Source organism: Phalacrocorax aristotelis, chromosome 1 (genome assembly GCF_949628215.1).
Source record: "Phalacrocorax aristotelis chromosome 1, bGulAri2.1, whole genome shotgun sequence".
Lineage (NCBI taxonomy): Eukaryota > Metazoa > Chordata > Aves > Suliformes > Phalacrocoracidae > Phalacrocorax > Phalacrocorax aristotelis.
The window spans coordinates 178,871,203-178,886,911 of record NC_134276.1 but is presented as its reverse complement, the minus strand read 5'-3'; the positions used below and the strand labels follow the sequence as shown (position 1 = coordinate 178,886,911).

Genomic DNA, 15,709 nt, shown 5'->3' with positions numbered 1-15,709 from the left:
TCCAGGATAAATTTACTTCATTTTCTTATAGGAGGATGAGAGATTGCAATGCTTGTGCTCCAAACTACCTTGATGAAAGGCAGTTCCAAATCAGAAACGGTATACAGATGCAACTGATAGTTCAGGTTAATAAGCCTTGCTGAGAATACAGCAGCTCAGTGGCTGTGCACTGACACAGCTACATGGTCAGTCTACAAGCATGTTACAGCTCAAAGCGGCGTGAGTATGTGTGAGCCACCCTCTTGAGACACCTGTCTTCCTCTGCTGACTACAGTTGGTAGGAATGTACAAGTTGAGATGGATCTGCCTCTGAGGATGCCCAGACCAAGCTGAGAATCTGTCTCCCCTCCAACAGTAGGTCTTCTGTGATTAAGATAGTTCCAGGAAATCTTTTTGCATTCCCAGCTGAGCCTCTCCTTATACCAATGTGTGACTTCTACATCTGTCAGGAAGCGCTGTCACTGATATTTTCGTTTCCAAATTGCAACAAAGAGCTCCATTAGTATCAAGCTACAGGCAGATCCATCAAACTTATTCTGATTCCTCTATTAACAGTTCACAGGGAAAATGTAAGGACTGCCTCCACACCTTGCCTTTATTAAATCAGCTCCTAAGTATTTAGCTGCTATTAGTGTAAAGTGATTTTTTTGCAGTTTTAAAAGCACAGAAAGAAATCCCAAACACGTACTTTTGCTGCACTTTGAGAATAAATGTACTTGTTTTTGCATGGTATGTTAGGAGAATGCTGATCAACTTTCCAATACCATTAGTGAATATGACAGAGCAACTGAATAAAAAATGAACTGCAAAGCCACAAGGTCACAGTGCTTAGAGTTTTAAAATTATGTACATCTAATTTTCTCTGCCCTCCATTCCTTTTCCCTATTATGTTGACCTATCTGTCTGGCTTAGGCTCATCTTCCAAACCTGTCCCTGAAGGACCTATCTCTGCCCAACCCTTATTTTCTGGACACTGCACTAACACAACAATGTGCTGTTAAGCGTCTGCTGCATAACACTGCTGGGGTGATTGTGGGCCAGTGCCAATAGCAGAAAACTATAGGAAGTATAGCTACCACTTGTCATGGCTTGGACCCATTGTATGGGAGCCAATGGAAACAATCCTGAACCAGAAATTCTCACAGAGCTAAAATATACCCAACTAGTATTTCACAGTGGAGTAACTGTGAAGTGCTTTGACAGCCTTTAAGATGAGAGACTGATTATTATATACTGCAGCTGGTGTTGCTGTATTGTAGGCTTACCTCTGTCTGAACCATGTGAACCCGGTGAAGTCTTAGATCATGTACTGCTGCATAAATGTCGACAGTGTCCTTTGAATCCAGCTGCTGCAGAATTCGATCCAGTGCAATGAATGTGCCAGTCCTGCCAACACCAGCACTGGAGAAGAAAACCCAAAAGATTTAAAAAGGAGATGGATCAAAGCATTCACTATCTTCTTTGCAATACTTTTGTAAAGTTCAGATCTCCAGGGTGAGAAGCTCATTGTTCAAATTGCATCTCTGGGACTTCTAACACTTTATAGTGGAATTTGTTTAGGAAGGAGGAAAAGATAGCGATGGTAGAGGTATCTGCTATTGCCTGTACTGCTTGCTACTTTGCATTAATTCAGTCATCGAGATACTCTGAGAGACTGCACCTGACTGCACCTTTCAAACCTCTCTCTCCAGGGATGAACCAGTAGGCTCGATTCTAAAAGATAAGTTGGCTTTTGCCTTATGGAAGCACAGAGTATGGCAAAGTATCCCAGAGTCCCCAGTAACTGAAATGCTGGAAGGTAGGATTCAGAGACAGGAGGCAGGGAAGAGGAAAGTTGACCTGCAAGTGATACAGTAGACATCTGACATGTTGCAGCACATGATGTACAGGCAGACACAGGTGGGGTCATATAAGATACATGCCTCAGCCCATATAATGGGTGGAGGTGTCAGATACTACATTCAGGTAGTACCAGCGAGCATATGGCTTTACGAGAAGTTACACACAGCACCACACTGCGCTCTCTTACTCTGTAACCCTCTATTCTGCTGGCCAGTGGATCATGGATCAGGCAGTCCACTTTTGCCTTTTTTGTATATGTGCGTAGGAGTGGATCACGAAGCAGAGGAAAAACCTGCAGCCCTATGGCTGCCAGAGATGGCACAAGAGCAGAAGAGCATGAGAAAGCAGTAAGGACATGGGGTCTCAGAATGGGGGAGAGGATGGATCTGCCAGCTAGTCTCAACATCCATACATAGCCAGGTTCATCCCTGGGTATATCCTACCTTTTCAGTACACCCATTAGTGATGCAGATGTTGGGCCGCAACAGCGACACACGGACAATTTAACAGTGCAAAAGCTTATGAGCAATGGAAGCTGCTGACACCTTTAGTGCTCTGCAGTGGTCCCACAGACAGTGGTTCCCTGAGAATCAGCTTTGGCGCATCTCCAGGGTGAGGTTGTGAGCAAGTGCATGTACATTGGGAATGCTGCTTTGATGTACCTGGAGGTTTAAGCCCATCAGCTATCTCTCAGGTTCTGTGGCTGCCCATGGCCTAACAGGGGTGAATATTTGGGATTTTTCCAAAGGTATGTACAAAGGCTCTGTGCCGCTGACCTTTTGCTGATGCATATACCTGCAGTGCACGACAGTTGGTCCTGTGTCTGGGGTCCTGTTGATATAATCCCTTACAGTTCTGACAAACTGGATCAGGGACTGGGTGGTCTCTGGCACACCATGATCTGGCCAGACAGTGTAGTGGAAGTGACGAATGAGCCTCGTTGAATCAAGCTGCTCTTCCTGTTGGGACACAAAGGTGTGGGTCATCAGAACAGAGGAGATAGGAGGGGACATGCATAACGTGCACCTTCAGAGCAAATGTTACAGCTGCCACCAGAGAAGAGCTGGGCATGATGCAATTGTGCTACAGCAGAGACCTTCCCAATTTAGCCTTACAGGTGTTTTTAAGCCAATTAATTAAACAAACAAAAAAAAAAAAGACAAGATGAACACAAACGTACACTGCAGATTTTAAACTCTCGTATTGTCCATTCTGGGAGTACTGATTCAGATAGCATCTCAACGATCAGGTCTCCATAGTACAAGGAATCCTGGTCAAGGGGCCAGTAGTGATCACACTTCACCTGCAGGGACATAAAAAAGAGACAGATTTAGTGTCATTAACAGATGTAAACGATGCCTCCATCCAGCACTGGCAGAAGCAGACTTCAGACCTCCTGTATCTGAGGATGAAGGGAGAACTGCAGCAGCTGAATTCAGAGGGAGATGCCACCCCCACCCTGTCAGGTCAACAAACAGGGCCTGAGATGGGCATGGGCTTGGATGGGTCTGGGAACTGGAAGTTCTCATCATAGATGTCTGTGAGGTGGGGAATAGGAAGCATTTCACTGATGCCCTCTTCTGGATGCCACAACATTTTCTGCGTCAGCTCTTCTCAGAGCTCTGCTTGGATGACAGCTAGGCCTCCAGTGCTCACTTCCCCACCTCTTGCTGAAACATGACAGTGGGGTCCCACTCAGAGCCAGTGAGGTGCAGGAGGAGACCTGCACATGCCTTTCCTGAATCTGCTTTCACCATCTCCTCAAGAAAAAGTAGCAAACTGAAATATCCCCATATCTGCCACTAGATAATCACTACTTCAAGTTGGTTTCATCTTTTTACAGATCTAGTTCCTGTCTTATGAAGGGTCCAGGATGTGGTCATACTTGGGGAGGTGGATTGCTGAGACAGCTAAATAACCTACCTACACTTGCGTGCAGTAGGACTGTCAAGCGTTTGAGTAGTCTCTTTGCTTACTACATCAGAGCTTATGCGTCAGAGAGAATTCCATGTATTTAATGATCAACATTTGCTCTCTAGAGCTTATATTTAAAGTAGTAGTTGATTGGAGTTGATGTTATAAACACGCATTTTTTGCTGGTGGTTGTCCTTCCACATGCTTAAGGGGATTATATAAGTACTAGTGAGTGAAGTGCTGGATTAGAGACCAGAAGCACTGAGCTCTGTTCCTACCTCTAGCCTTGACATGCTGCATGATCCTGGGACAGTCACTGCATCCTCACTTCACAGCCTTAATCTGGTTCCAATCTTTAGATCGTACCTCTTATCTCTTACTGTATATCTCCTTGACTGGGACTTTTGGCATTAGTGTGAAGCAAATAATAGGCATAAACTCTTAATAGATGTTAAAACAGTCATTAATAATAAAGAAGAGTCACTGCTTACCCGGCCCTTCTCAACACACTGGGTTACCATGACAATATTGTGAACATTTTGTTCCCATGCCATCTTCCAGAACTCATCTTTGGTACCAGGCAAAGGGCCCTGAGTTGCTATGTATTCCCTGCGGAAATTATTGCCCTGCAAGTAAAGAGAACTCCATTACTTTCCATAAAGGCAGAAAAAGAAAGATATTCTAGCAACTGTGCAAGCCATGGGGTTGCATCCAGGGCTCTGCAGCAACAATGTCCTTGCTGGGACAATAGTTTTGAGAGCTAAATTGTTGCCTTGGACCTGGAAGCAGAAGGCTGGCTGGAGCAGAGGGAAGGAAGAGACTGCGGCAGTGTGTCTAAATACTAATCCTTTTGTGGCATTCAAAGCTTTTCATTGTTCTGTTGTGCTCAGCACAGTCTCAAGCAATTTTGGAACTACTAGGGGATTTTGTTTTTTATTTACTGTTTTGAATAAATTAGCTGAGTTCTGGCTTGAAATCTGGATTGTTAAAGCCACTGCTATTATCAATCACAACTCTCTGGCAAAGGGCATTATTGTAATCTCAGTTTTACCATCCTGCAAGGTGCCAACACTGTCAAGATGAGCTACAGCTCCACAATGAGGATGCCACCTGCAGTGATAGCTACAGTTGTTGTGGACACTGTATAAAATCAGTGACCTTTAAAAATATGTCCTTGGCCAATTAGACTTGCTATCTTACATAACTATACCAATCCAAGAAAGTGTCCATAAGTGCTGGCTAAATCACTCACAGTTAACTTAATGGCAGTCAGACACAGCCTTTCAGCACACCAACCAAATGAGTTCTCAGGCTTCTAGCTCAAGTGAATAAATGAAGGGGGAGGGGAGCCTTAAGCATCCAGTTTTATATTCAGTTTCAGATGAAGGACAAATTACCACTGAAGGAAGGACTGTAAAACATCATCCCTGAGTCACTTACTGGTATGTAGCTCGCATTAACATAGTCTGAGCAAGGGTCATCATCCACATTGGAAAGCTTCACTCTTGATGTATCATCTAGGAAGAAATTGATTACAAGAGGGTTATGGCTAAGTCTTGATTTTCAATCCCTCTCCCATTTACAGAAATGCATTTGTGAAAGGACTGTCAGCATTATTACAAAGATTTTATACAGAGGGCTAATTTAGAGGAATAACTGTTTATATTTGTACTGCCTCCTTCATCCACAAATGCTGTGGAGTATTCCAAAGACTAGGAGACCAATGGGTGAGAAGGAAGCAGTGAATATCCAAAAATTCCTCTGCTGAGTTCCACAGGATTTGTTGTGGCAACAAAAAAGCCACAGCAGCATCCCTCTTTGATCCTGACAGCAGTGTGCCGTACTGGAAAGCGGTGCCCAGCGCTGCCACTGAAGGAGTGGTAGTGCTTCAGTGGTCTGCACAGCTCCTGACCTAACATATGTGAGCAGGCCAACTGTCTTCCCTGGGACCAGTCGTATCTCCAGTATTACAGAGAAGTACAGAGTGCCTAAGCCACCGGGGCACTGATCTGTGAGCTAACACCATGTTGGATCTCAGTCAGGCATTGTTTCTTGTACATTGCAGGCATGCTCCCCAGCCCGGCACAGCAGGCAGAACACAGGAGATGCTGTGAGGCTGTGCTCCAAGCACATACCACATCCAGCAGCAGGGCAGCATGTGGAGCAACGAGTCATGTGGTGTTCCTCCTCGATGCAGAGCATGTGTTACCTCCAAAACTGGCAGATGGAAGATTAAAGGGGGAAACTCTCAATGACAGGTCTTGCCTCAGGAGAACAGGGCTAACCTCACACATGTGTCTTACCATGCAGAACCACACTAGCTCTACATTGTATAGCAGGTTTTCTGCATCCTCTGGAGAAGAAAGATTTGGCAGGGTTGTCAAAAAGCACTGAATGGATGACACCCTATATGTAAACAACCCTACTGTTATTTCTACTATCCTCATTATCAGCAGTGACTGAATGCCCACAACAGCTGGAGCTTTTTCTCTCCAGACTGAATGCTAGTCATTACATCTCTAGTGTGAAATGAAATTACTGGTCTGTGTGAAACCATTCAGGGCCATACATCATCTGCCTCCAAGCACCAGAACCTCAGCTGGCAGAGGTATTTCATCTCTGACAGAAAGGAGGGAAGGGATTGGCTGAACTCTCTTTTCCACCAGGCTTACTGAAAAAAAAGTGAAAAATAGCTATTGTGATGTAATGTTACACAACCAAACCTAAAACTCACAGGGCAATATATTATTGTATCGATTTTTCCCTCTGTTCTCTGGCAGAAGTGCTATGTCACATGTCTGGTTTCGACCCACATCTTTCAAGTCCTGCAAGAAAAAAGAGGAATAAAATGTGAGGTGAAAATAATTAAAGGACATGACAACACAAGGGGACACAGTGCTTATCAGCTCTCAAAGGCCATGGACAGAGAATGGGTGGTTTTTTAAAAGAACAAACAGAAATTAAATAGCTAATCATAGTGGTTTAAAGCAAGCACATGGCTGGCAGGTGCTTTCCATGCTTCGGCACACAGACGTTCCACACAAATGAATGCTCCTGACCTCAGTCAGATAGGTATCAGGCAGAGGCTGCCAACCAGAAGATGCTATGCCAAATGAAGAGCTGCTTTCTGCATTAGGACAAGTGGAGTTCAGGTGAGACTCCAAGCTTACTTGCATTTGTGTGAATAAGACAAACAAATGCAGGTCTTTCTAATGCATTAACCCATGCCCACCCCTTCATAAAGCAAGTCCTTTGCCTAGATTAGGATCCCACCTCATACTCCTTGGACAGCAGGTAGTTGGAGTCTGCTTGAAGTTTGGTGAAGTGTGCTTCAAAATGACTGACTTTGATCGGACTAAAACATTCAACAGGAGGAAGAAAATCACAGGATGAATCACAGTCATAATTTATCCAGTTGGTTATCAAGAAGCTTTTTAAGGTATTAATTTTTCCTTTTTACCTGGAAGTTTTCCGGTTTCTAGAAATTATTTCAAAAAGAAAAAGAAACACTTCATCAGTGAGTGACCAGACATGACTGTTCATCCATGATGCCATGTTAAAATAGTGTTCTTAGAAACAAAACTTTTGATTTTACCCTTTTTGCCCCAAGTTCAGATGGACTGACAGTGGTCTGTCTCTGCGAATGCTCAGCCTTGCTGTAGGTCTTTCGTGTCCATTGCTGGAATAAAAAGGAAGGTTTTCTGTTTTACCATTATGTTCTGATATTGATAAGAGCTACCAATAACATAACTTATATCATTAAGTTGGAAAAAAGGAATTTGAGAAAGTCTGTTTTGACCTGTGGCTCTGATCATGTGTACTTAATGTTGTACTTAATGCCTTCTTTGCCCCAGTCTAACAGTGAGACTAGTTATCCCCAGGGTATTCAGCCCCCTGAGCTGGAAGGCAGGGAGAGGGAGTGGAATAAACCCCCCATAATCCAGGAGGAAGCAGTTTATGACCTGCTGCACCACCTGGACACTCACAAGTCTATGGGGCCAGGTGGGATCCACCTAAGAGTACTGGGGGAGCTGGTGGAGGAGCTTGCCAAGCCACTCTCCATCATTTATCAGCAGTCCTGGTTAACACGGGAGGTCCCACACGACTGGAGGCTTGCCAGTGAGACACCGATCTACAAGAAGGGCTGGAAGGAGGATCTGGGGAACTACAGGCCTGTCAGCCTGACCTCAGTACCAGGGAAGATTATGGAGTGATACATCTTGAGTGAGCTCATCAGGCAAATGCAGGACAACCAGGGGATCAGGCCCAGCCAGCATGGCTTCATGAAAGGCAGGTGCTGCCTGACCAACCGGATCTCCTTCTAGAACATGGGTGACCCACATAGAGGATGAGGGAAAGGCTGTGGATGTTATCTACCTGGACTTTAGTAAAGCCTTTGACACTGTCTCCCACAGAGAAGCTGGTGGCTCATGGCTTAGACAGGTGTACTCTTTGCTGGGTAAAAAACTGCCTGGATGGCTGAGCCCAGAGAGCTGTGGTGAATGGAGCTAAACCCAGCTGGCAGCCAGTGATTAGCAGGGTTCCCCAGGGCTCAGTTTTGGTGCCAGTCTTGTTTAATACATTTATCAATGAGCAGGATGAGGGGATTGAGTACACCCTCAGTAAGTTTGCACATGATGCCAAGCTGGGTGGGAGTGTCGATCTGCTTGAGGGTAGGAAGGCTCTGCAGAGGGATCTGGACAGGCTGGATCGATGGGGCGAGGCCAGTTATATGAGGTTTATAAGGCCAACTGCCAGGTCCTGCACATGGGGTCACAACAACCCCATGCAATGCTACAGGTCTGGGGAAGAGTGGCTGGAAACCTGCCTGGCAGAGAAGGACCTGGGGGAGCCGGCTGAACATGAGCCATTAGAGCGCCCAGGTGGCCAAGAAGGCCAACAGCATCCTGGCTTGTATGAAGAACAGTGTGGCCAGCAGGAGTAGGGAAGTGACTGTGCCCCTGTACTCGGCACTGGTGAGGCCGCACCTCGAATATTGTGTTCAGTTTTGGGCCCCTCAGTGCAAGAAGCACGTTGAAGTGCTGGACTGTGTCCAGAGAAGGGCAACGAAGCTGGTGAAGGGTGTGGAGAACAAGTCTTACAAGGAGCGGCTGAGGGAGCTGGGCTTGTTTAGTCTGGAGAAAAGGAGGCTGAGGAGAGACCTTATTGCTCTCTACAGCTACCTGAAAGGAGGTTGTAGTGAGGTGGGTGTTGGTCTCTTCTCCCAAGTCACTAGTGATAGGATAAGAGGAAATGGCCTCAATTTGCATCAGGGGAAGTTTAGATTGGATATTAGGAAAAATTTCTTCACTGCAAGAGTGGTCAGGCATCGGAACAGGCTGCCGAGAGAGGTGGTGGAGTCACCATCCCTGGAGGTGTTCAAAAAACATGTAGACGTGGCACTTCAGGGCATGGTTTAGGAGGCATGGTGGTACAGGGTTGATGGTTGGAGTTGGTGATCCTAGAGGTCTTTTCCAACCATAATGATTCTATGATTCAGTGTGACATTGCTCTTAGCTATGGCACAGTTTTCTTGAATTTTATTTTGGTACGGTTAGTGTTGCCTTTCATACTTTCACTGCCATCTCCTCTTTCAACACACCCCCCTTCGAGAACACTTTTTCTTTATGTATGATAAGGGAAAACCATACAGGTACTTGCAGTCTTGCTGGCTATATAACTCACAACAAGAAACCACTCTCTATCTGAAGTTTATCTACACTGAAAAAATGCAATGAGATGCACAAGGTGGAAAATACATCCATCTGCACTCTATTCATGCTCTAATGTCACTATGCACTGAGATGGTTAGGAGTGCACAAGTCTATGCACGCAAAAGCAGACTTTATTTACTACTGTCAATGATTTATGCCGCTTTTTTTTTTTATGGCTTACAGAGGAATACACTGAATTTGTTCATACAGACTAAGAATAGCATTGCTAAAGGGTAAACCCCTTCTGGCTAAAAGCTACAACTAGTCAGAAAACAGGTTTTTTTTCAGTGTGAAATTCTGGCATCTGAAAAGCAAATTCAGAACAAAATAGATCTAATCTTGTATCAGTAAAAGAACTGAATTTCAGATTTTCAGAGTTTCCCAGTTAATGGAAATGTTGAAGTTTTTAATTTCAGAAACTGCAAGAAATTTCATATCAATCATGTCATACCTCTTTCAGTCATGCAAAATGGTTTAAATGGATAAAACTTTTCTCAAAGTTCAGACAGAGTGTTTAACTTTTTAAAACATATTTAAAAATCACTATTTAAGAGTCATCTATAACGTAAAATATATAACTACAATCGACAAAAAATTGAGCAGTAAAGTTTGAACTGATCTTTTGGACACTGACGTAATGTCATACCTTAAGCTGAAATGATAAAGTCTAAATGAAGAGATTCAAGAGCTTCCCATTTACAATGCAGATTAAATTTGAAACATTTCATTTTTCACAAAAGACATTGTTTTGAATGATAAACCAGTTTTTCAGAAATATTCAGACTCCTGCTGAAAATTAGAAGTCACAAGGATCCTCTATGAGATAATTCTGACTAACATCAGTAGGTATTTGAATCAAGAATATATAGGTCTCTTAATATGTAAATCGTTAGTTCTATACTTAGTGTGTACAGATGTTGGGGGACTTAGATTTTATCTGTTGAATAGTTCAGTGCATTCTTCCAATTTTACGGTTACACTTTAAATATTTTATTGCTTAAATGAATATAATTTGACCTGAATTCAATAACAGAGACAGATAAAGGGACTCAACTTACCTAACTTTTCGTCTGCAGACAAATAAAGCAGTAACAGCCACTAACATCACAATCAGAAACAAGCCAGCACTTACACCTTCAATAACTCCAAACAGAGGCTCTAGAAACAAAACAGTGTGTTTATATACCTTGAGGAAAAGATATGAAGAATCAAAGAATCAATAACTTTCAGGGGGTATGTTATTAGCAGGTAAAGAAAATGGTTAAACACAAGGAAATGTAATGCATTTAAACACAGCTAAAGCCTGGCCTTGATTTTCTGTCTGTATTTTTTCCAAACATAACACAAAATCTTTCACTCACAACCACAGTAAAAGAAAGCCCCATTATATGGGAGTTTGTTCTCTTGCACTTTGAAGACTTCTTGGTGATGGCTTCACTGAGCATTCAACCTTTACTATCAGCAGCTCCATCTAACAGCCCTCTGAATTTTCAAACTAAGTCTGGGTAAGCCATGGCTCCAACGTCATTTCAAAGCAGACTTCAGGACATGCACAACAATCTGTTTTTGTTCTACTCCTTGCAACCAGTTCTAGATACCAGAGTGTTCTGAGGCACGATATACAACCATGTGCTACAGTCATTGAAAAGCAAGCCTGAAAAACTAACCTGCCTCTGTAGTGATTGGTAAAGAGAAGAAGGTGTCTGCAAAGAGCGGTTTAGGGAGTTCCTTCGGGTCTTCACTGAAGAGCTGGGTAAAAGCCCGTATGCTGATCCTAAAAAACCAGTACTGTTATAGTTACAGCTCATCAGATATTCAGAACCAACAACAGAAAAGTAAGAACTCATTTGCCCCTTAGAGATAACTAAAACCTTTCCACTGAGTGCAGGCAGTTCTTAAAGCAGGTGCCTGAGTTAAATACTATAGCTGGGAGAGCCCAGCTCGTACAGATGGAGGGCTCTGAGGTACCCTAGCAGAGGTAACAGGTGGGGCTCTGGCTGCTGGCACACACAGCCTGACTATGCCCAAAGGCAGGACTAGCAGAGGCTGCAGTGGGAGAGGACTCAGAGATCCTTCTCAGCAGGGACATATTTTCCTTCCACATGGCTGAACAGGTCTGTGCTAATGGAGAAATGTTCAGGCCTCTTGGTTCTCCTTGTAATGTGGGTATTTCCCAGACTGGATTTTTGGGAAATGTGCCCTAATGAGAGCGGACTGTGGTAGGGTAGCACTGTCTTGATCATGATGAAGAAGCTGAAAGGCATGACGTGCACTGCCTGGCATATGCCTTCTGTCCATGTGGCTGTCCAGTGAGCAACTTACAGATCTCTTGGGACAATGTTTGCCTGCAGGAGGGGCGTGACTGTGCTGCACTGGATCTCAAGTTTGGTCTCAGAGCCTGTGTATCTGCTGAGCCTGGTCTTGGCAGTCACCCTCTTCCACACCCTACAGCTAACCTAGGCCTAGCTCTGGAGCCCAGGGATGGTGCCACAGCTTAGAATAACCTCTAGGTTTTTTCAGCTTGTTCCAAAGAACTGGTGTCAGGTAGTGGTGCCAAACTGACCAAGTGAAGCATCCTTGCCTTCTCCTGCTAAGTATTCTTCTGACTTAGCTGACAGTCTTAAGTCTTTCCAGAGAAAGGTTTAGCAGCTATAGGCATGCTTCCCATCAACCTGGGGGAAATAAATAAGCCTATTCACTGCACTGAGTTTTGTGCATAATTAATTGTATCATTCCCATGCTAGTGAAGGACTGGTTCATACTTACGGAATGGGGGCATGGATAAAGCTTTTATAAATTCACAGTGAAACACGAAAAACAATGTACAACTCAGTTATTAATCTACAGAAGCTCAAGTGTATCAGGCATCCAGACAGCACCATGCCTAATAACGTGAGAGTGCAACTACCAGTATAAACCTAACCTGTAAGCAGTCCGAGGCTTTAGAGGCCCATCGCAGAATTTTTGCTGTTCTGGATCACACCTTCCTCCGAGGTTTTCCATTTCTCCTCCAAGCTTAATGTCAAAGCGTTTATAGTCGCTGTCAGGGCTTTCAGCACATCTACTGGCAAAATAATTTGTCTGGTAGATGCGTATAGAGTCGTTGTGTTTGTACTCCAGGTAGGAAGGTAATGGGTGCTGCTCGTCAGGCTTTGGTCCTTCACTGCCTACATCAAGTGCAGAGAAATGCAGAAGGTTTATGTACTACAGCCATTAATGTGATGCAGTTTATAGGCTCAAGCTATTGACAGACATATTCTTATCCAACTTTCTAGCAGTCCTTGGAGGCTGCACAGGCCACCTTGTGAATACAAAGCTCCAGTGGTTGGGGTACCTTGTTTCTAGTACCAATCTTGCTATTATTTTTCTGGGGAACTTCAGACAGATTTTCTCACAAGACCTTAGTGCAACTTTTCCAGACACAATGCTGCAATAAGCATGCATGGGTCGAATTCAATGTTATGACATTTTTTCTGTGTTGTTGGTTGGAATCTCTGTGATCTAGAATCCTGGATCACCAGCTGTTTCAAAAAGCAAGTAAAAAAAAAATCCACACAAGTCTTATGTAGAAGAAGATGAAGAATCCAGACAAGTCTCCTGTATAGAGAGAAAAGCTGCAACAGGAAATGACGGGAGTCTCCTGAATGGAAACTCGGGATAATGTGTAAAAGACTCAGGTAGGCAAAACCACGGCGATGAGTAGTCCCTTTCTCAAACAGGCATGACAGCATAGACAGTGGATATATTATCTATGCTTTTTTTTCCTAAGGGCTGATGGACAGAGACATTAACAAACTTTCTCAGGGGTCACAAAATATGTCCTGGCGTGCCAGTAAATGAAGCCACTTGTAAAAACAAGGTATTAATTGTTGAGACATCCATCTGTTTTGTCACATACAGGTCAAATGCAGAAAGGGAAGTATACATGCATGCTGCAGGGGCAATTTCCATTCTGTTTCACAGTGTTGCATGCAAAGTCGTTTTCTTCAGTAAGCAAACACCACCCCTTTGCCTTCTCAGCACAGCTTACTGACGTTCCCCAAAGGAGTTGCCTTAGTGTTCCCACCTAACATTTAAAGTACCTTTTGAGACCTGTGCCCAGCAAGGCAGTTTCTTCTGTGTCCACTGCCAGTGGCATCCAACATAAATCTCCTGCTGTGGAAATTTCCTGACTGTACATCAGACCATAACCTAGACTACAGAAGCTAACCACTGCTTCTGGCTCTGCAGTTGCTACTGACCCTCTGAGGAAAAGACTGAGTTCCTAAGTCCCCAGGCTAGGGAGCAGGTATAGATCCAAAACCTCTGTGAAACTCAGCCATCAGATGAGGAGAAGCTCCTTCGCTGTGTTGTGATGGGGGTGTACCTCCCGATGTAACTCCTACAGGCTATAGACAGAATAGCATTAATTCATGACACTTACCATCAGCCTCTCTCACAACCACAGTAAAGTACTTCACAGCTCCATTAGTATCGCTAAACCAGCTGCAGTTAAAAGTAAAGTTGATGGATGATTTGGTAATCAGCACCTCTTTTTTGTTCACTCGTATGTCTGGAGGTGGCTGAGGGGGACCTGAGTAATTAAAAAAAAAATTTAAAAAAGAAAAAAAAAGAGAAAAGCATTATCTATGTATTTGCTGTGAGCTAGACCTCGTAAGGGAAATGCAATTCTTAATAAAGCTCAGCTGACTGACACAACTCTCTGATTCTACTCTCTTTGTGATCAGGAACGTGTCTTCACGTCCCACAGGGAAACTGCCAAAGGATGAAACAAGCCAGCAGTGAGTTAACCATAATAACAGTGTCAGCCCCTCAGTAGGAATTCCTGCAGAAGCTCACATGGAAATGCATTAAAGTCTTGCTAAATCTACAAAATCAGAAACTTTAGCTGCTAAAAATGACACAGGTTTAAGCCTGGTATTTAGAGGCCACGTAGCACACTCACTACAGGAAGTTACCTATTTTAAGCATCTAAATTTCTGCTTCCTTTTCCAGAGGAACAGCCTGAGTCAGCCAGACAAAGCATTCAACTATAGGGTACCATCTTCCAGACTGACTGCATAATTTCCATAGGAAATATTCTTCATATGATAGAAGGCTATACCTCAAACAGTGACACAGAAGAACTAAACTGGAAGGTGAAGTATATAGGGAAAAATATGAAAACATATTAATATTTTTAAATATAAAGACAATAGGGATTATATAGAGTTATTAGATAGTAGTAATATTTTTAAATATAAATACAATAGGGAAAAACCTTCAGAGAACCAGTGCAGCAGAAGTGGGTGTTTTAAGGATCTACTTGCTGAATCTTTTAAAAATCTGTATTACTGAAACTATAGTGCATGTATGGGAAACATATAGAATATGTAAGCAGGTGGCTAAACTTCAAAAGGTTTTAGATTGCAAAAGAACCAATAATTCACACAGTTATATGTTGTTTAGCTAAACCTCTTAGATCTACAAAACCAAGCTGCAATTTTTTGTGTTCCCTTGAGGTAGGGCCTCCAGCGTTAACCACAGCCTGGCAGGGCAGCAGTGTTCAAACCAAATAAGAACAAACATGAAACAGCTAACTTTCAAATAGGACTCAGTCTCACTTCTTGTGACATGTGCAGTTAGTTCTTACTACATCTGAATTTGTAGCATCCTTTGTGGTTGTAATTAAAAGGCAATTGATGGGGGAAAGGAGAAGGTGGGTTGTTGACTGAACTCTGCAGCTGAGCTCACTAGCTCCCAAACCAAATGTAATTTTTATGATCTAGCATTTCACACAAATGTGGCTTCTAATAAGCAGCTATGGAGGCATCCCTGAATAGGCCTCCTGGCTGTCCTGTCATTTTTGTGAAGTTTAGCCCTGGAGCAGTACAGGCCCCTGCGTTGTGCTGTACCACTGAATCCAGAGGTACTGCAAAAATGAGCAGCTCTAGGGCCCGCAATGGCAGGCTGTTGACCACGGTGATGCCTGGCAGTGCAGCGGCACCAGCAGATGCTGTCACTACCCTCCACTCAGCAGCCTAAGGGTGGAGAAACTGCAGAAGCTGTTTCAAAGCACATGCTTTGGAAATCTGTGATCTTCCCTCAGGTCTAACACCTACAGGTGATTTGGTCAGATAGCATTTCAGAAGAGCATACAGAAAGCCCAAAGAGGACCCAGTGCCACAACCCAATGTCCTCACTGTAGATTCTTTTTGCTGAGGATGGCTACTGTCTGTGAGGGGAAACAGCCAGGCACA

At 43.7% G+C, this 15,709-nt stretch overlaps 1 protein-coding gene across 5 annotated transcripts in view; it reads right to left on the bottom strand.

The window, feature by feature from the left end:
* PTPRB (protein tyrosine phosphatase receptor type B) overlaps positions 1 to 15,709 on the bottom strand; it is a 66,440-nt gene that overhangs the window by 6,094 nt on the left and 44,637 nt on the right. For all 5 annotated transcript variants that reach the window (XR_012658556.1, XM_075080811.1, XM_075080810.1 and 2 more), the window contains 13 exons: positions 13,894 to 14,043; positions 12,394 to 12,637; positions 11,138 to 11,244; positions 10,529 to 10,628; positions 7,352 to 7,435; positions 7,217 to 7,234; positions 7,030 to 7,111; positions 6,491 to 6,581; positions 5,197 to 5,273; positions 4,248 to 4,382; positions 3,023 to 3,145; positions 2,638 to 2,801; positions 1,266 to 1,401 (listed from right to left, as the gene is read on the bottom strand). Coding sequence is in view for 4 of the 5 variants with exons in the window: in XM_075080811.1 (XP_074936912.1) it covers positions 1,266 to 1,401; positions 2,638 to 2,801; positions 3,023 to 3,145; positions 4,248 to 4,382; positions 5,197 to 5,273; positions 6,491 to 6,581; positions 7,030 to 7,111; positions 7,217 to 7,234; positions 7,352 to 7,435; positions 10,529 to 10,628; positions 11,138 to 11,244; positions 12,394 to 12,637; positions 13,894 to 14,043 (1,511 nt within the window). In the remaining variant the exon portion in view is untranslated. The remainder of the gene's footprint in view (positions 1 to 1,265; positions 1,402 to 2,637; positions 2,802 to 3,022; positions 3,146 to 4,247; positions 4,383 to 5,196; positions 5,274 to 6,490; positions 6,582 to 7,029; positions 7,112 to 7,216; positions 7,235 to 7,351; positions 7,436 to 10,528; positions 10,629 to 11,137; positions 11,245 to 12,393; positions 12,638 to 13,893; positions 14,044 to 15,709) is intronic.